The 22,424-nt window shown below is 32.4% G+C and overlaps 1 protein-coding gene across 3 annotated transcripts in view; it reads right to left on the bottom strand.

The window, feature by feature from the left end:
* Positions 1 to 9,625: 9,625 nt before the first annotated feature.
* The window catches only part of LOC145683869 (solute carrier family 12 member 8), a 268,916-nt gene continuing 256,117 nt past the window's right edge, over positions 9,626 to 22,424 (bottom strand). For all 3 annotated transcript variants that reach the window (XM_081755491.1, XM_081755492.1, XM_081755490.1), the window contains 2 exons: positions 15,550 to 15,728; positions 9,626 to 12,529 (listed from right to left, as the gene is read on the bottom strand). In XM_081755491.1, coding sequence (XP_081611617.1) covers positions 12,364 to 12,529; positions 15,550 to 15,728 — 345 coding nt within the window. In that variant the 3' untranslated portion in view covers positions 9,626 to 12,363. The remainder of the gene's footprint in view (positions 12,530 to 15,549; positions 15,729 to 22,424) is intronic.

Here is a 22,424-nt window from a genome sequence, read left to right as displayed (position 1 = left end):
ATTTTTTTTAGTTTTCTTATATAAATTAGAAAATGGTTGGAGAGTATTGTAAAAAAAATACATGTATTTTCAACTCTCTGTAATCGTTTATTTGTTTCCAGTTCCCTTCAGCATAAGTGATGTAATTGCGAATCTAAAATAGCGCGGCTAGTTTTTCAGTGAGTGTGACAAGAAACTTTCCAGAAACAGTTATTTCAATTGTTAGTACATTTACGAATAAAAAGATAAATGTGTGTTTATTATTTTACAATTTTCACGATATTTGTCTTTAAATATACATAGTTATATTAGAAGCAGTCATTTGATTGAAATCGTTCACGGATATAGAGAACTTGACTCAGAATGGCCAGCCTTAACATAACTCAAGGCCACTCAAGCTCTCCATCACCAGACTGATGCAAACAACAATAATTACTAACAACAGATAGGGAAAGATAGGGTAATAAGAGACAAAATGTCTGGTTTTTCATCAGAAAAACCTTTAAAAAAATCCACAGTTTACTGTATCTTTCTGTTAAAGATACAGTACAAGCCTTAAAAAATAATTGAGTTTAGGCAACTTCTTTACCTACTTTTCTGCCTTTCAAAAAATGTCTACCAAAAACTTTAGATACCTAAAGTCAGCCTTTTTCATGATGACTTGTTTTTACAACTTAGTTATAAATGTTTCAAAAAAAAAAAAAAAAAAAAGTTGCATAAATTTGTACAGCATTAGTGATACTTCAGAGTGGAATTGTTCCAGTTTTTCTTTGATAAATAGCTTGCCAGAAAATGTGTCTGTCTTATTACCCCATATTTTGTTTTGTCGGGGTAATAAGAGACAGTGTTTGATCTTTTCAGGTTCACTAACTGAAGATTAAAATTCCACTGGCCTCCTCATGATGATATTCAGGAAGAGTGAATAAAGTGTTTATCTTCTACGGTACTGTAATTTTATTAGGAAATGATCCATTCATTGTTAAAAGAGCAGAACTTGTAAATATTAAGAGGCTTTATTCTGATAAAAAAAGAGAATGTTTGGTTTTAAAAGTTTTGGTCTAGGCCTATTTTAGGGATTAAACTTTCATTTAATTATTGTTAAAAGTATTCACACAGACTATTTTTCATTTTGGTATAGCCTATTTAACTTTGTATAGCTTAAGTGTAAGAAGTCACTATAGCATAAAGAGTTGTTTTACAATGAAGGCCCTGCCTTTTTTAATAAAAAAGGTTTATGTGACTTCAATGTGTAATTTTGACATTCCAAAATGTTCAGAATGAGTGAAAAATTTCACAAATTATGCAAGGTTGTAATTTGTATAGTTTGTAATTAAAATAATTCAACTTTCAACTACGGCTCTCACTAATCTTAATTTTTACATGGCAATTGACAGAAAAGTAGCAAGAATAAAAACATGTAAAAAGATAGGGCAATAGAATACATCTTAGGCGTATCCCTTGTAACCCCTTTAATAACAAGGTACAACAAGAAATCTGAGGGATAATAAGAGACAACTGAAATTAAAAATATATTTTTTTCGCAGTCTTCCTGTATATTGGGAAGAAATAAAATAATTTCCTATTGTGTTGTCCAGCAACAAAGTGTATATATACACAAAGAATCAGAAATGTGACTTGAAAACTGTTAACATTTGAAATTAGTTTTGTCTCTTATTATCGCGAGTGTCTATTAACTCCCCATCTTTCCCTAATATCGACGAAATGTGCTCAACATATATTCAATTTATTTCATTTAAACTAAATGCTACATATAAACGGCAAATGTCTCAGTGCGTCACGCTAGTTATTAATAATACAGTCGCTCTAATAGATATTGCTACATCCGCTATCGCTGGCCTGACTCTAATAGGTGTCGCTAGCGTCCAGGTAATTTATCGATTTAAAACTATTGTGATGATTTAATTTAATCCTGAAAATTGTATCGCTTCAACTTAATTATTTCAAAATAGGAAAAGGATTTGAACCAAATTAAGAGTTCAGCAGTATTATTTTCGTAGCCGCATGTTCACTTAGTTGGTTGGCAAACTAAATAGAAAAGAAAATTAAATGTAAATAATTAGGGATTTTAATTAAAGCGTGATGATTACCTATAGTGTACGGCGGACCTAAGACTCGAGTACAACAACTAGTTTTCGTTTACAATAATATGAATATAATCTTGTATTTGTATTCATATTTAGAGAGATATCAAAGAATATCATTTAACCAATTTACCCTATTATAATTTATTCTTATTTTTTAATCAAAATTTTGATACCATTTGCTTGTAAAAAAAAAAAAAAAAAAAAAAAAAAAAAAAAAAAACATAATAGCAATATTAGGAAATACAAAATATGAGAGATATTAACAATGGTTTACAGAACAGATGTTGCAGAAAATGAAGGAAAGGAAGGCGTCGAAATAGGTGGTTACAAAAAAGGGCAGAAAGAAGTTTAGGAAGTTAAACAACGAATTGCGAAGGCAAACAGACAGAGCAAGGGAAGAGTTTTACAAAAGAAAATGTGAGGACAGAAAAATTAGGAAGAATTGGGAAATATGATGAAATACTAGGAGCTGAAGCCTATGGAAGTTCGAAGGGAACAAGGAGTAATACGATGACAGTAGAAAATAAGAATTGGAAGATAATCAGGGAGAGAAGTGAAGTCTTAGGAAGACTAAAAGAATATATTGACGACTTATATCAGAGTAGGAATAGACCGTGTGGCCTAGATGTTGAAGTAGAAAATGACGTACTACACGAGGATGATAAAGGGTTTAGTATTCTCCGGGATGAGTTTGAGAAAGCTATATCCGAGATTAGGAATGGAAAGACAACTGCGATAGATAATGTACCAATCGAATTCATTAAGAATATGGGAGATAAGGACAAGAAAGAATTATCTTGACTCTGCAATGAAATATATGAAACAGGAAAGCGCCCAAAAGACTTCCTGAAGACGATCATGATACCGATGGCTAAGAAACCTAATTCAGAGAGATATGAAGATTATAGAACTATTAGTCTCACATTGCATGCTGCAGAACTTTTGCTTCAATACTGAACAGAAGGTTGTATGAAAGAACAAATGAAAAAGTTGAGGAGGAACAGTTCGGATTCAGAAAAGGTTAGGATACAAGAGATACAACTGGGCTATTAGGAGTAATCGGCGAAAGGTTAATATAAAAAGGGAAAGAGATGCATTTTGTATTTATTGATCTAGAAAAGATCTTTTACCGCGAGAATTGGAAATTGTTGTAGGAAGTTCTAAGAAAGGTTGAGTTGGAATGAAAAAATCGAAGACTCATAAGAAACTTATATATGAACCAAGAAACAAGTGTTAGAAGAGAATAGGAAGTGACAGAGAAGAGTGCAATTAGAAGGGGAGTTCGACAGGGATGCTGTCTTTCGTCAACATTATTTTTAATATCTATCTAGAAGAGATAATGAAAAAGAGTCTACATACTGAAGACGGCATTTTGGTAGAAGGAAGGATGATTAGGTGTATACGGTTTGCAGATGATATGATGCTTGTTGCGGAATCTGAAAAGAAAATCAAAAAGATGCTAGAAAATTTGAGGAAGAGACTGTGAAGAATAGGATGAAAATAAATTTTAGAAAGACAAAAGCCATGATGATTGGAACGAAGCGGTCGGTGTCAAACATAGAAGTAGGAAGGGAGAAAATAGAACAGATGACTAGTTTTCGATATTTGGCTAGTATTATTAATGATAATATGAAGTGCGAACGTGGAATAAAAGCAAGGATAGGAATGGTGAAAGAAGCCTTTAGGAGAAAGAAAGTCTATTTTGTAGGACCTTGAATAAAGAGTTGGAAAAAAAGATTCATAAGATGCTTCGTGTGGAATATGTACTGAACGGGAAGAAACATGACCATTATGCAAAAATGATGAGAAACGACTGGAAGTTTTCGAAGAGAATTAGTTGGATCGAGCGGAAAATGAATGAGAGGGAGTTAGAAATGGTGCAGGAGGGAAGAAAAACAATTTTAGATACATTGAAACATTGAAAAGAGGAAGAGAAACTGGTTGGGATATTGGATAAGAAGAAACTGCATTGTGAGGGACGTACAAGAGGGCATGGTGGCAGGAAAGAGGAAAAGGAGGCGGCTACAATTGATGGACGATATTAAGACAGAAAAATTGTATTGAAGGCGAAGAGATTAGCTGAAGATCGTGGAGTGTTGAAGCTTCTAAGTTGCGGCAAACGACCTGCCAATAATGACAATACCTATGATGATGATAGAAATAGAATTAGAACTTAAAAAATTAATGTGTGAACGTGTAACTAGTGACAGGTAACTGTGTTACTAGTAATACTGTGTTATAAGGAATAAAAAGTAAGAAACGAATTCTCATGTGATCTATACTTAGCCTAATATATGTATTATTTTCTATTTTAACCAGTGACGGTGGTCTGGGAAAATGGACGACTTACATGTAAGAATAATTGTGTGATTTGAACTTCACACAGATACAAACTAAAGAATATACATGTATTTTAGTTATCTTCCCTTTTCAGTGGAAAGAAGATAAGTATAGGAAGATATATTTCTTAAGTTGGCCATTTCTCTACTTATATCTTCACACTGACATACTTCCTTTTGTTCCCACTACCATAATTTGGTCACCTCTCTAGCGTACAGTTCAACGCTGGTGTTCCCATCACCAGCGCTTTCGCCTTTTTTAATATTTATTTTCATGTCATATTCTTCATAATATTTTCACTATAAACATGTAATCTACAAAGTGAGATATACACTAATACTTGTGGCACTCATCAAAATACCGCCTTCCCAATGTAGATAGTTACACAATTTTGAATTTTACAGTAAATGAGTATTTTACAACAGATCTGTGATAAACGATAATTCAATCCAAGTCTCTAATTTGGCTGCACATTTATAGAATCATATGGCAATAGCAATCTATTATAGTCGCAAGTTGAATATTTATCTAAGTTAGCTACCCTTGGTTTCTCGAAAAAGACCGGCTTACAAATTAATAGCAGCACAGAACCAAATTTACATGCTTCTGTAAATACACAACCAAGTAAACTCGCTGACCAAGGTAAAAAAAGAAAGTGACTTAACTTGTTTCTACTGTACTATAATCTTTGAAGACATTTTAGTGAACTTAAATATTAATTATTTCAATAAGGAGTGACTGTGTACTATAAATAAAAAATTTAATTTTTATATCACGGATAATACGCTTGAAAAACTTAGAAATATTAACAGAGGAGAAAATTAATAAGTATATTTTGATAAATACAAAGGCTGGTCAAGAAGTTCTCCCTGTTAAATCGTAACTGCTATATTTTGTAATAGTTTCAAATTATTAGTTTTATTTTTTTCATATATGTAAAGTATATTTATTGCTTTAGTTATAAGCACTAAGATTCGTTTTGATTTTTTGCATTCCGCAGTACTGACCAGTCAAAAAGTTGTCAATTTTAGACTGATGTCAGTAGTATCCGTAGGCGGCTTTGATACAAAGTCTGACGAAACATTCATCCATAACAAATCCAGAAGCAAAGGACCACAATCCGCGTTAACGGACCCAAATTTGGACAAGTTGGATGAATTGATTCGAAATAACAAGGTTATCTTCACATATGCCATAATGGAAGCCGTATGCTGTTCCGAAGGGAATGTGCTTAGCATAAATGCATTTGGACAGAAAGATATAGTACATCATATAGGTTCCTAAGCTCCTGAGAAACGACATGATGGTTCAACGAAAACCAACTTGTCAGGATCTTCTAGAGGCGTTTGCAAATTGCAAACATGACTTCTTTAATAGTGTTCTTACCCGAGACGGAACATGGATATATTTCTACGATCCTTATTCGAAAGAACAATCTGTGGAATGGCCTGTCACAAATTATCCCCAGCAACAAACCCAGAAGTCCAAACTCAAGTGCAAGAATTACGATAATTATGTTTAGAGACGAAAATAAGGTAGTTATCGTAGATTAAAAGAAAATGAGCAACAGTGTACAAAAAAGGTATTTAAGACAATAGACAATCATAATCAAGCGCCGAAGAGAAAGAAACTACAGAAAGGTTACAACTCCATGATAATGCCAGATCTCACGCAAACCAAAATTGTTGAACTCGGGCAGAAAAGTACATCTCACCCTTCAACAGTCCAGACCTAATCCCTTCTTACTTTATTTTATTTTATATTATTTGGAAGCCTAAAGAGGTACGAGGCAAGCAATTCAACTCAGTCCTGACTCAAAACAAACTGTGAAGACTTAGCTTCACTCCCAAGGTGACGAATTAACTGAGGGAGCATTACAGGCCTGAAAGGAAAACTGGAAAAAGGAGTCCAAAACGAAGGTGAGTATATCGTGTGATCGGGCCTAGAGACCTAATATCGTGTTATAAGACATAATTATACGCAACGTAAAAGACTGCAGGATAAGGCACCTAAAATAATTAGAAGAAACACGTTTGATTTAGGTATTAATGCACTAACCACATTACACTATACGAAAAAAATGTGTGTATACATACAACTGTTGTACAAAAACTATGTGAAGACCTGCACAGAAAGTCTTATGTCTATGCCCTGATGATAAGAGCCCACGGAAAGCACTTAAATATAACCTAACATAAACATGAAAGGAACATTATTTAGGTTTGTTCTAGTTATCACAATAAGATAATTTATTGCTAGAAGTGTGGGTTAGTTATCATCTGATTTTAAAGAAAACTAATAATTTGAAAACACAAAATGTAAATACTTACTGGGGTATAATCCTTACTTACATTATGTGTCCGTAAATATAGCGAATTCAGACTGATTGAATATAGACATTATTCTCTCAACGTACTTTAACATTGTTTACGTAGGGCGTTGAAAACAAAAGAAATAGTACTTGAGTTCCTACGATATAATACTGTTGAAGTGTAAATAAGTAGACAATGAAAGAAATTATTTGTGAGAAACTAGTACGAAATAATACAGAAAATTTCGAATGTAAGTTGATAGTATATGTCTATATTCATCAAATTAGCAAACTAACATCAAAAGTCGTACGCATTATTGACAGTTTATGAGGACATATTCGTTTTTTTTTTTTTTTTTTTTTTTTTTTTTTTAATACTGGTTTCCTGCAACACTGTTGGTGTCCGATTGTGGTATTAGATGTATCTCATCGATATTAATCATGAGATTTCAGGCAGGAAACAGAAGTTCAAATTTATTTTTAAAAAATGTTCCGAGGTTATTTTTCGCTTTTCTAAACACGAGTTACTTTTACGAGTTACGAGTTCTGAACACTTTTAGTCACATTCTCTGGAACGTTTTGAAGAATTACCCTGGTAATTGCATCTACTTCTTTACAATGCTTCCTTTTGGATGCTCTATAGTTATAGAGTTGTTTTGATATATTATTCTTTTCAAGTACCCCAACAGAAAAGAAAGACAAATGGGCAATCTTAAGTTCGGAGAGCGACGGCTACAAGGTTTTGCATATTAATTGGTCAAAAAAAAAAAAAAAAAAAAAGTAGTTTCATTAAAAGTACGGCAAATTCTTGATCTTCGCGGTACAAGATTGCCAGGTGTAGGCCCATTATCCAGAGTAAGTTCAACGATAAAGTTATTGACAAAAATATTTATTTATTATTATTTTGTATAAATTCTAAAATCACCTGATTAATATTGCAATGTTCTGTTTGATTGAATCTTTAAATAATGTAAAACGGAATTTTAACCCTTCACCTTTTATTATGAAAAGAATTGTCTTAAAAAAAATTACGAAGTTCTTGTAAGTGTTTTCTCTAAAATGTTTTTAGTGTACAATAAGTTTGATGTTCCTCGGCACACAACGTGGCCTCGGAACAGGATAATTATCCTAGCACACAGCAGCCTCAGATAGGAATCGGGTATTACTTCTTAGCTCATAGTAGCCTCGGGAGTAGGGGTTAGAAGGAATCTCTTGCGCTCATAGCAGCCTCAGGAGATAGGTTTTAAAGGGAAATTTCGTAGCTCATAGCAGCTCCAAGTGTTAATATTAGAAGGAATCTCCGTAGCCCATGGCAGCCTCAGAAGAAGGTTTTGGCAATCAGCTTTGAACTGATAATTTCCTCGTCTTGTCTTTTTTATAGAGCCGTCTTCTTGGAGGAAGAACCCATAAAGGGAGAGTCGGCTTTCTTCGTAATGTTCCGAATCCTCTTGGTCTCTTCCTAGTGTTGTAGTCTCCTTTTGTCGTTTGCTGTTGTTTGTTTATGATTGTAAAAGTACGTGTTTGTAAGAGAATATGTGGTTTGCAGTATGGTATATAGATCCTACAATACAGATGATGATAAGATGCATGTGGCACTGAAGTATGACGGTAATATTATTGCCAGGAGAGAAGTACAAAGGTAAGCTACTTTTTAAATGCATTTTATAAATACAGGTATATCATTAATATCTCCGTACCCTCAATAATGAATTATACAAGTTTGCAAATTCGATAAATACAGACATACTACTATTCACGTACATTCGGAATTATAACAGGTAGTTTCATATGTATTCCTCATGAATGATATATTTCATTTCAAGGGAATCAAAAATACTATTTAAAAAGTTTGTTTTTGCTATCTGACTTCAGAATTATTTAAATAACATTATAACGTTTTTGATTGTTATTCTGAAATAAAACAATTTAATTGTAGAAAATCAAATGCCTTATTTCGATAAAAAATATTCTTTATTACTTATTAGTTCTCTTTATACACAACACGCATTCTGTTTACATATATTCATACAGACACACACACACGCGCGCGCATAAACATAAACATACATATAATACATCTAGACATTACAACAACACCCAGTTGATTACTTCAAGAAGCTTTAGAAATGTTCTAGATATGTTATCAATGGAAGCCACATTAGATGATTGACACGATTATCACAATTAGTGTTGCATGAAACAAAGAAAATAAAGTCAATTAATTTTTAATTAAAATTTCTAATATTCCAACAACAATAACAGTAAAAGAAATTCCAAATATAATACTTAATTACAACAAAAAATCTTAAATCAACTTTAATACACGAAACTTTTACCTACGAACAAAGTCAATAAAGTTCATTTTCCTACAATTAATCAGTCAGATGATTCTTTTCGGCCGATAGACTATAAATTAATTTGAATATGATTTAATATTTTCTTATCCCATAATCTAAATATCACCATACCATACATTATCAAAGTCAAATCCAAAATTATTTTGAAATTTACAAAAGTTGTCTTCCTAAAATTATTTACGAATCAAGTCTTAATGTTATAAAGTACGACCTTTATTAAAATATGTAAAATGTACTCTTTCAATTCGGGAAATTCGGAGTTGACGTACATTTCAGCATTTAACTCAAATATTTTACTTCAGAAAAGTATATATACATACACACTATACATATACAATCCATACGTATTGCTCCTTGGTAAAATTCTTTCTTAAAACTAATAAATGCTGAATCAATATTTATGAATTTCTTTTAATTGACGCTAAAATCAAGTTAATATAATTTACATTATTTTAATAAAAAATGCCCCTATAGGAGTATAATTCGGGTAATTTTAATGGACAGAAAATGTTCCGCGATTGGTAAAATATATTTTCATTATTATTATTATTATTATTATTATTATTATTATTACAAAATTATCGTTATGATTCTTATATAATTCTGCAATACTATCGGGTGTTTTTATTTGGTTCTATTATTAAGATTGTAATAAATATTTAATATAATATTGTAACTGAAGACGTCGTTGCAAGAAGGGGACAGTTTCAATTTTACATTTGCTTCAGGATTGAAACGAAATACTATTAGAAATCTATTTACTCTATTTTAGCCTCCAAACTTTTTGAAAAAAAAAAAAAAAAAAAGTTTTACCCTTATAATATTATATTTCTCTACAAAACGTTTGGAGGCTAAATAAAAATAACTTGCGTTTTAATACTGTTTTCTTTCCAGTTGTGAATCAAATCCACAATTCGAGCTATTCCCTTCTTCTACCGACGTCTTCAATTTTACTTTCATATAATTTTTTTGACATCAAATAACCTGAACTTGTTCCTGAAGATTTGTCAAAATTTAGCATTGTACCATTAAAAATTTTATGTTGTTGCATTTTAAATTTTATTTTCTTAAAATTTAATCTAATTTCATAGAGAATTATTCTTTCTATTACATCAGTCACTTACATAGCAACATCTAGTACACATTCTTCGATTACACTTCCATTCATGAATTTTACTGAGTATCAAAGCATCATCAGGTAACTAGGTTTTAGAAAGACATAAAGTATCAAGTTAGAAATGTTTGTCTTTTCGTTGTTAAATACTACAAAGGAAAGAAAAAAATATACCGTGGATCTAGAGGAATATGATCATTGCATTAATAAATTAAGAATATAAATACATGTGTGTCCCAAGCACATCCAATACCTTACTATTGAGTAATAAAAATATAATATACTTTTCCTCAAATTTGAAACTCGGTTTAGTAACTGGAATATAACTCTGAATGTTGCATTCAAAATCTCGTGAAACTGATCTTTTCAGTGTAGTTTTTTCAAGATACAAATAATGGATGGTAAAATTGAGAAATACACGAATTTCTCCTCTATCACTGATAAAGTTCCTCACATTAAAATCGACAAAGTATTTTTATATTATTCAATATTCAATGGTTTCCTAATTAAGTAATTTGAATTTACAGACTTAATAGTAAAAATCATTAATGCTTAAAATAATTGTACTCAATTTTAGAAAATGAAGTTTAAGCTAATATTACAATTTAGAAAATAATTACAACAAAGTACCTAGTAATAGTAACACTATTACTACTGAGAAAAGGAAAGCTTAATCTTTCTATGCAATACGAAGTTTTACGGAGATATAATAATTGAGATCGCTTTTGGCTTTTCAGTACCTTTTTAATTCGAGTAAACAAACTGCTGAGTAAGTACAACTGCGAAATGTTGAAGCTTGAAATATCAAGCTAATGTAACAAATTACAATCTTAGCATAGTTCTCAGAATAAATTATTTCCAATTTCCCATGATTTCTTGACATACAAATATACATCTGTATCAATATTAAGCTAAGTGGAGTCAAATTAGTTTACATGATTTCTAAGGAAAATGGGCATGATTCTAAAATCCGTATCACAATAAGTTTTGAAATTAAACGGAACAGATTGAAAAGCTAAAATCATCTCAATTGTTACAGTTCTATACATACTTCACATATTTACAAAACTATACGTGGAATTTAGGCACATGTAACTAACAAAGAACTTCACCAAAAAGAAAGAAAAAAGTGTATATAGTATGTTAAGTTTTTAGATTAAAACGTCATGGACACATCTCACGCTTTTTCTATCTGCAGATAGCTAACATTTCCCATTTAATTTGATGCATTTCAATACTGCATTTCAGTAAAACACTTTCAAACTAGACATCAAACATACAACAAGCAACAACATGTAACTTATATGTATATTTAGTACATAAAACAGAACATAAACACACTTACTTCACGTATACAAGCTCAAATGTAAGGAATTCAATCATTAATTTCTTTCTCTCCTTTCCAAAGTAATGTAACATGTACGAAAATATGAACTTTTTCCCCTATGAAAAACACATCCTACAAAAGTAAACTGCTGGCGCAAAGATATGACAGGATAGTAAGTCTTGGCACATTTGAATCTTGTACTGAAAGGATGATATGTATATGCTCACATAGCCAAAGGAATAGATCACAAGTTTGAAGATAAAGTTTTCTTAAATCTTACCAGAACATACCACCTCCGTATATTTCATCCCAAAAAATTATGGAAGTATAAAACATTTAATAACATACAAAACAAAAATACATTAAATATTCATTAAATAATACACACTATAATACTCATTCAGAAAATATATACAATTAACTTTTAATTGTCTTTTTAATTACAAAATTAATTCTTTTTTCACTTAAACTGCACTCAACAAATATACAATTAATAAATTACTGGTCCAAAAATTATATATATATACATATACATTTACACCTAAAGCTGCATCAAAATTATGACTAAAGCACCTCGATTCTTTCATTCGTATTATTATTATTATTAAGTTGAACAGCTTATTATTATTAAGTTATAATTAATGTACTTCAACGATAATTCATTCATTTTGAATTACTTAATGGATGGATATTTACTAACACATATAAAAAAATGTCTTCTCATAATCAAATAATTAAGCAAAGGAAAGCCTTACGTAAATAAAAAGGAAGCACAAAAATTAATTTCAATTTTTGTCATTTTCTCTTCTTCAAGCACTTTTCCCTTCCATTTAGTCTTCGTCTACGTCGACGAAGTGCCCTTGGACTGTCGATGTCTGATGATATCGACTCCTGGAAGCATAATCTTCATTATCTTCCGTCAACTGTGCAGACATTACTTCCACACCGGGATGAATAGGTGTCACAACTATCTGTTCATACTCTTGAACACGTTTCCTAGAATACACGAACAGTTTGATAGTAGTTAGCCATGTGGAACATAATTATTAATCTTTATTCGTTTAGAATTGCCTGTAGTTCAATTCAATTCCAAACATTAATTTTCATTTACTTTTATTCTACACTTCGGGTGATATACAATTACACCTATTAACAGTGTGCGAATTAACTGGGGGTTATGTCAGGGATTCTCCCTCTGATAAAAACTGAATGCCTCTTCTAATGAACGAAATTTCCATCATTTGCCGGGATAACTCTCCCCCTCCTGTAGAGTTTTTCGAATGTTCACGAAGATAAAACAAGGCAAAGTTTTTCTTTGTGTACCCAAACTAAACCTTAAAAATACTTTTGAGTTGAACAGTTTATGGCACATATGAACTTTCATAAGATCACGTTTTTGAGACAAAGCTTACAAATTACCAAGAACGGCTCGTTTATATTATACTATATTATATTATATATAGTGTATGTATGTATGTGTATAGTTCGGTGCAGATATGAGAAAAATTCACCCATACTCCCTGGAAAAAATATTCAATTCGCACACTGCCTATTAACTAGAAAAGAAACATTTTTCAAGAAATGATATTTATAAGAAGAAAGGAAATCATACAAATACTTCTCCAGTCACGCATCTAACAAGCAGTCAAGTATATGTATAATTAACCAAGAAGAAAGTAAAGATTAAATATTGATAGACATATTATTGAAACAATGGTAAATTGAACAGTTTACTAGACGAGGTAATGATTACGTACACATCAACTATAGGAATCTTGGATAAGCGACTAAGGTATACTTCTTGGTTTAACAAAATTACCATTAACCAAGGACTAAGGTATGCTTCTTGGTTTAACAAAATTACCATTAACTAAGTATTTAATTCAACACCATTAGCTATAATAATAATTTTATCATAATTCTTAAATTCGTGAGGCACAAACCCTAAAAGAATAAATATTCTTATTTCATTTCGTTTACCTATTATATAAAGTGTCAATTCATTGATACTGCAACATAAATAATTATAGACAAAAACTGAACGTCGACTTCTTCGAATCAAAAACACAAGTCATTCATTACCAACCTGACTCATAAAATACTCCATTCATATTCTCTAAAGATGCGGCTAAAAAAACACAGTCCCAGAGGAATACGAAAATAAACAAAACCTTTCCTTAGAGATATTAGCTAAACTATTATAACTTGCATATGAATATCCTATTTGGGTAGTTTCTTTGCGTCTATCATGATTCTACATTAATTCCAAGAACACTGGATATTAATTGAGACACATTTAAATATAAGTCTTATTAAAACAGTACAATCATAACACATGAGAACCAACATGGTTGGTTTTGTATACATGAAAACCAACCGTGGACAGAGAATACGTTACATAATGAAAAGCCTGAGACCAAAGAAGATACTATGAGTTTAACTAACTATTTATATGGCTTATGGAACTCGGAGGTTCAATGCCGGGTTCACAAAAGCTCTCCATTGACTTATGTCCTTAGCCAAATTGATCCCTTTCTAATTTGTATTCCTATTTCTGCGAAGTCCGTCTTAATATTGTCCTCCCATCTGCGCCTAGGTCTAGCTAGGGATCGTTTCCCGATTGGATTACCAGTTAAAACTTTGAAACCGTTCCTACTTTCTTTCATTCTGGAAACATGACCTGCCCACCACAGCCTCTTAGACTTGATGACCCCAACAATGTCTGGTAAACGGTATGAATTATGCAGTTCTTCTTTATGAAGTTTCCGCCATTCCCCATTCCCGTTCTTCTTGGGTCCGAATATTCATTTCAGGATTTTATTCACAAATATTTTGAGTCTGCGTTCTTCCTTCAGAGTAAGCAACCATGTTTCGCAACCATACAGTACAATAGGCATGATTATCGTTTTATATATTTTAATCTTCAAATTCCTCGATAGAATTTGTGACGACGAAAGATTTTGAACTGAATAATAACACGAATTCCCTGCTTTTAGTCGACATTTAATTTCATCGTGAATATGGTTTTGGTCTTTTAATACTGATTCTAGATATCTGAAAGTATTCATTGTGTTGAAAGTATTATTTGATATTTTAACGCATCCATAATATGCAGTATTAAGATCCCGTCGAAGTTCCATGTATATAGTTTTCTCTGCATTTACTTCTAAACCCATGTTTCTGCAAGCGTTTAATAAGACCTCTTAATTTGTTTCTATTGTTCTCGTATCCCCTATTATATTTACATCATCGCTCCATAACTTGATGAATACTACTCAGCTCTAGGCCATGGTTGCTATCCTTGATTTTCCTTATAACATACTTCAAAACAAAGTTGAATAATAATAGCGACAATGCATCTACTTGTTTCACGCCACTCTCTACGTCAAAGTTCATCTAACTAGCTTTTCTGGTATTCCAAATTCTGTAAGAATGTTGTACAATGTTTATCCTCTAACCGAGCCTTTTTTAAAATCAATAAATAATTGATGTACCAGGGTACCATATGACTGTGGGTCTGTGTATAAAATATTCTATTTTCTGATTACCGATAACAGTATATGCTGAATAAAAGAAAATTAGGAAATAGTTGATAATATGCTTGCTTACAGGTTTTTAAGTTAAAGCTAATATTGGTGGTTTAAGAGAATAATGCGATTTTGATTTATAAGTAGATATTGCCGTATGAATTTAAAGATTTGCTACAGAGGTTTAATGAAAGTCTTAGAAGTGTTTGTGGCTCCCTTGAGGAGAATTTATTATTGGAGCTTGGAAGTATTTAATGGTGGCTGCAAGGATTATTAAAATGTTATTAAGTTAAGTGATGATACTTAAAAATAAGAGAAAGAAATTGTCTTATCTTACTTATTGAAAAATATAACACAAAACTTTATCTAAAAGAAATTAATATATTTACATCTACAGCTCTGACATGTATTACAACAGGAAATACCAGAACAGAAAAACAGCTATTTTTTAAAAGTTCTAAACAAAAATACATAACTTTAAATACTTACCCCATTAGCCGCAGGAAACAATTCTTCAACCAACGGAAAAGGCGGAATTCCGCAGCAAGACCTGGTGTTACAGCAGGATTTGCATGTCCAACATAAAACCAGACCAGGAAAACTACCAATATATTGGCCAGTGCATAACCCCAATGAACAAAAAACATGATGACCAGCTTTATGAGAGCCTAGAATTGATTAAAATATTGTTACTATTGAAGCACCTTTACTATAAGCTATACTATTAAATCGGATATCAAAGGTACAAACAACTAAAGCTATCACGGAAGTACTGTAATAGACAATATCATTATCATAATACCGAAAGATGAATGTGATCATGTCCTTAAATATGGACACTTAAAATTGATATATACCTGTAAATATTTTCAACGAACTTAAAAAGTCCGTTACTGAATTCTTTATGTCTGTGTGTCTGTCTGTCTGTTATTTGTGATTTTTACAATTTTGAATCTTGCATCCGATAAAGCATCAAAAACTATCTGAGAAAATGATTAAATTTTTCACGTCACTCTTACCGTTCCCGAGAAATTGGCCAAAAAAACGGCCAATTTCCAGAGATTTAAGTAGCCATATCTCGGGAACCATACGTTATAGAGAAATGATATTGATGTTGATCAATACCTAAGAGGATGGTAAATATTTTGGTAACAAATAGTAACCGGTGGCCACTGGCCATCAATTAATATCAGTACCAAAATGTTTACCATCCTCTTAGGTATTGACTAACACCAATATAATCCCTCTATGACTTACCATTCCCGTGATATTGGCCAAAAAATAGTTTCGATTTCGGGAGACTTAAGGAGCTAAATCTTGGGTTACAAAGAGATCGTATTGGTGTTGATCAATACCTAAGAGGATGGTGAACACTTTGATACCAAATAGTAACCGGTGGACACTGATCAACTGGCTACTGGCCAGCTGGCCACCGTTCCCCAGATATTGGCCAAAAGAGTTCGAATTTCGGAAGATTTAAGGAGCCATATCTCGGGAACTGTAAGTTATGGAGAGATTATATTTTGCGAATTTTTCGAAAAACAGAACAAGGCCCGGATAAAAAGATTTACTTTTAGATCTAGGAAAAATCACAGTTATCCTTTCCACTCCCTCTCTCCATTCTTTTTAAGTTCGTTTGGCAATGTTTTAATTATGGAAAATTCAAGTAATAATTCAAAAGAAAAAGCAAATGACTGAGTTGAGATTATAAATAAGTTCAACATATAAGTACAAATAACTTTGGCGAACAATAACTTCGAAAATTGGAAACAACAAAAAGTTCTGATGGAAGAGAAAGATAAACAGTAATAGAAGCGTGCATACGAAAATATACGTTTTTAAGTAGCAAATTTTACCAACTGTCTGACACACATAATGCAAACAGGAAAGCATAAAATCCTTTAAATAAAACTTTACATTGCAACTACGTACCATAGATACGAGCCACAGGTTAAGCTAAACCTAACTCATGTTGTTAAGTGAAATATAATAATTTTCAATTTATTGTTGCACTTGGATTATTTTTGACAATATTACTATGCTAGAAATGCCTCCTATCCTACTTTTATTCAATATCTATGCGACACATTAATTATCGTAACAACAATCAGAGCAATACTTAAGAATTATTATATTTTACCTAACAACGCAAGTATTCTCGGATTAACTTTTCAGTTATATGTGTCTAATGAAGTTACAACGTAAGCCTTTACTATGATCTGCTATTTTGTAACCTGAAATAAGCTTAACGAATGAAGAGAAATATTGTCCTGTATCTTGTTAGAAAGGACGGGTAAGCCATTCCATACTTTTAAACTGAAGATAGTGACAACAGATGTTTAGAACTTAATTTATTTTAGTTTAGTTTATGTTACATGTTACATGTTCACGCTCTATAGGTTAATGAACTTCCACAGAAAGTCAAACCTGAAATCACACTCATTATCACGTACACTTACCATATCTTTATCTTTACGAAATTCTTATTCATGACTTTATACTAGCAGTGATGTGTCCTGCTCTGCCTACATGACTCTAGTATATATTTATAAGTTTACTAATTGCGCGTTTAGAAATCCCAAGATTCATCTTTCTAGATAAAAAAGTTCACTATTGCATCCTATCCTACGACAAACCAGTTCACTTTTTAGCTAGACAGTTGGGTTGTATAGACGAGATGATGTTAATAGAGTAAAAAGTGTATAATTGTCATAACTGTTTATGGTATTATTACTGTTATTACCAGGTTAAAATAGGTTAATAGGAAAATTAGGTTAATTTGTTGTTATTACCTGGTTAAAAGTAGAGGAATAACTTACAGAATTGACAAAACAAACGGTAGTACTTAGAGAGGTTTGCAAATAAGGAGAATTTCAACATGAGAGCTAGAGAAGTATGATATTTGGCTGATGTAATTTTCTATTTAACACGTAGTATTTGCAATAAAGAAATCTCTCAAGATATACTACGCAGATATATGGTGTTTAGTGTTATGTGGTAGCCACGTCTCAAGTCCAGAGTTTGTTGGTTAGGGAAAGATTTTTGTAATTATTCATAACTAGAACTTTATAACATTGTTTACATTAATTATCAGAGCCCTATATACATCCCGATGGTTCAATTATAACTTACGCCACACATGATTTTATTCGTTCAATTTATAGTTCCGGTTCTTTCACAGTTCTTTTGGATTCAAAAAGTTCCGGTTCTAGTTAACATGTAAGTTCCTTTACAATTCATTAATTGAATCAGTCATTGCGAAAAGGGCATATGTCTATCCCCTACCACATTTTCATTTTAGTGCAAAATAGAGACGTATGCAAAGAAACGCGCATTCCCTATAAAAAGTCCAATTGTCTGGTCACAGTATGTTATATATCCTATACTATTGCCTCAATATCATCGATGCCATTATACGCGTCGAGTTTGCAATCCAAAGTTTTTTCCTTTCTCTTCAACAATTTACTTTGGTGTATATATGGCCTTTTCGAAATGACTGATTCAATTATTTCATTTGTTTCTAATCTATTTAGATCTTGCGAAATGATTGATTCTTCAGTGAGTATTTAATAGTAGTCTTTATTCGAGTTCCTATGAAAACATGTGAAATAACGAATCATAATTAAATGTGTTAAAGTTGTCTTTTAATTATTTTTCAGCGATGTGTTCCATGAGAGATATAACATCGATTTCCCAAAAAAGAATCTGATATGATGAAAGTTCCTAACGTAGAAGTAAGAGCATATTTATTCGTAAAATAGAAGATTCAAATCATGGATTTTTGTAATGTTGTCAAAAAAAAAAAAAAAAAAGGTATGATTTCTGCTTCCATGTTGGCAAGTATTTAAGCAAATATGGTAAACGAATATTTAGTTTGAATGTTTAATTACGTCATCAGAAGTAGCGAAGAGATCAACGACATAATAGAGAATCAGGATATAGTCAGGTTTATATAATCGAATAGACTAAGGTGGCTAGGGCATGTAATAAGAATGGAAAGCGAGAGGATGCCATACAAAATCATGAAAGAAAGACTACTCCAGCAAAAGAAAAGGAAGGCCAAAAACCAGATGGCTGGACGGAGTAGAAAGTGATTTGGAAAAATTGAAGGTTCGAGAATGGAAAGAAAAATGCAGAGATCGGGAAGAGTGGAGGCAAATAGTGGGAGAGGCCAAGGGCTGTAGCGCCAAGTGGTAAGGTAAGGTAAGGTTTAATTAAGTCACACACTTTAATTAAAGTTTTCAATTAGAAAACATGGATATTGCTTTGTTCTTATTGAAATAAGTTTATTTATTTTTATTAGACCTATAATAGTTAATTAGGTTGATTATAGCATAGCCTTATCCTGGGGATATTAGAATGATTTTCGGAACATTAGCTTTCAATATTAAAGTTAGGTTTACTTTTGTTTTCCACAAGAAATATTCCAAAAATGAATCTACGTTCAGAAGGATATGTATATTTTGTAAATTTATCGGTAAATGATGATTTGTCTATTGGATAATATTGTTCCCATTCACTGCTCCGATTACTGTGATTTGTTTACATGATTCTTTACGCACTTTAGTGGCCCCGCTTACTGTAGTCGCTAGTGCTCTTCCTCAAAGATCAAAGATTTCCCTCAGAACGTTGCCTTCGACAATATCTAGCTTTGGTTCATCTTGACACTTAGCGACAAACTTCCATATTTATCCGAGAAAATCAAGAAAAAACTACTTTTCTTTAATCAAAAAGTTGATGCTACACGATAACCACGCCATTTATAAAGATGAAGCTGGCACTAAAATAGTCTTAGCCTTAATCAAGCTTTTTTATTATAACACTAGCAAGGCGACAGTCCACAATAACTCCTAAACATCATTTACTGTTTAACTATTGATATAATACTGTCCAAAAATAAGACATACATTATATACTACATCTAACTGGACAAAACTACACGCTTGGGGGATAAATTCTCATGTGCAGCTTTCGACAAAATAAATAAAAAAAAAAATCATTTTAATCGCCCTAAAAGCTATGTCGTTCGTTATCAATAATAACTGATAGCTTTTCTTCGGCTCGAACAATGTTTAATTATTTATGCACAATTATTTATAAGGCAGGCGCCTTAAAATCCGTAACGAGTGAGTTAGAGAAATACAGAATGGACGTAGTAGGAGTTCAGGAAGTTAGGTGGGAAGGAAATGGATCTGTGAATTCCGGAAATTTTACGTTCTTTTACGGGGAAGGAAATAAAAACCACCAGTTAGGAACAGGGTTTTTTGTTCATAAACGTATATTACCAGCAATTAAACGGGTTGAATTTGTTAATGACAGACTTTCTTTTATTACTCTTAAGGGACGCTGGTGCGATATTATTGTTTTAAATGTACATGCCCCAACTGAAGATAAGGATGACGATACAAAAGACAGTTTTTACGAAGAAGTGGAACGGATATTTGACCAACTCCCGCGATACCATATGAAAATTCTATTAGGGGGTTTCAATGCTAAGGTAGGACGAGAGGATATTTTCAAACCGATTATAGGGAACGAAAGTCTGCATAAGGAAAGTAATGACAACGGTGTTAGACTCGTGAACTTTGCAACATCCAAAACCCTAATCGTGAAGAGTACAAAATTCCCACATCGCGACGTTCATAAATACACTTGGACATCACCAGACGGGAAAACACATAATCAAATTGATCACGTTTTAGTAGATAGAAGAAGGCAATCTAGCATAATTGATGTCCGGTCGTTTAGTGGGGCTGATTGTGACACTGACCACTACCTGGTAGCAGCGATAATACGAGAGAGGTTCTCGTTGAATAAAGGTAATATTCATTGTCCGAAAACGGAGAGATTCAATTTAAAGAAATTAGAAGAGAGCCAGGTAAGAGAGAAATACCAGATTGAAGTTTCGAATAGATTCTCGGCTTTAGAAGATTCGGAGTGCACTAGTGTTGAGGATATCTGGATTGAAATTAGAGATAGCATTAAAAATTCAGCAAAAGAAAAATTGGGACATGCGGAAATACGTAGGCACAAACCATGGTTCGACCAGGAATGCATAAAAGTAGCAGAGAAGAGAAAACAGGCAAAATTACGCTGGCTACAAAATCCGAATGAAATAACTACACAAAATTTCGCAGATATCAGGTGGAAAACTTCCAAAACTTTTAGAATAAAGAAACGCGATTTTCTGAAAGCTAAAATTAAGGAACTTGAAGATAATAGTAAAAATAAAAACATTCGGGACATGCATAAGGGAATCAACGAATTTAAGAAAGGCTATCAACCTTGTGCTTATATATTAAAGAAATCTGACGGTACAGTTCTCACTGACACGGATAGCATCTTAAATAGATGGAAAGATTTCTTTGACGATTTGCTTAACACGCAACCAAAAACTAGTGTGCGTTGAGAAAAGAAGATACACACCGCAGAACCGTATATTCCAGAACCCAACCGAATAGAAGTAGAAACCGCTATAAAGAAATTAAAGAAACACAAATCTTCAAGTGTAGATGAAATTCCGGCTGAGTTAATTTTAGCTGGAGGCGAAAAATTGTGGAACAAGATACACAAACTCATTCTCCTTATCTGGAACAAGGAAGAATTGCCACAAGAGTGGAAACAATCAATCATTATTCCAATTCACAAGAAAGGAGACAAAACTGACTGTAATAATTATCGAGGCATTTCTCTTCTGTCAACATCCTATAAAATCCTTTCAAATATTCTATTAGCAAGACTGACCCCATACGCAGATGAAATTATTGGAAATTATCAGTATGGATTTAGACGAAATCGATCAACTATCGACCAAATATTTACCATTCGCCAAATACTCGAAAAACAGTGGGAATACAATACCCCGGTACATCAACTATTTATTGATTTTAGAAAGGCGTACGACTCGGTTAGGAGAGAAACATTATACATCGTTCTTACAGAACTTGGAATACCGAGGAAGCTAATTAGATTAATTAAGTTATGTTTAAATGAATCCCAAATTAAAGTCCGGGTAGGAAATTTTTTGTCCACGAGTTTTCACGTCGAAAATGGCCTGAAACAAGGAGATGCGTTGTCGCCATTATTATTTAACTTCGTTCTGGAATACGCTGTAAGGAAAATCAAAGATAGCAACCAGGGCCTACAGTTGAACGGTATTCACCAGGTTATGGCATATGTTGATGATGTAAATTTAATAGGCGATGATAGGAGAACAATAGAAAGAAATGCAGAGATCTTATTAAACGCTTGCAGGGACATAGGTTTAGAAGTAAATGCAGAGAAAACTAAATACATGGAAGTGCGTCGGGACTGGAATACAGCAAATTATGGATGCGTTAAAATATTAAATAATACTTTTGATA

This window comes from Thermobia domestica, chromosome 4, assembly GCF_964235325.1.
Source record: "Thermobia domestica chromosome 4, izTheDome1.hap1.1, whole genome shotgun sequence".
NCBI classification, from domain to species: Eukaryota; Metazoa; Arthropoda; class Insecta; order Zygentoma; family Lepismatidae; genus Thermobia; species Thermobia domestica.
Note: the sequence above shows the minus strand (reverse complement) of the source record. Positions and strands in the feature narration are given on the sequence as shown.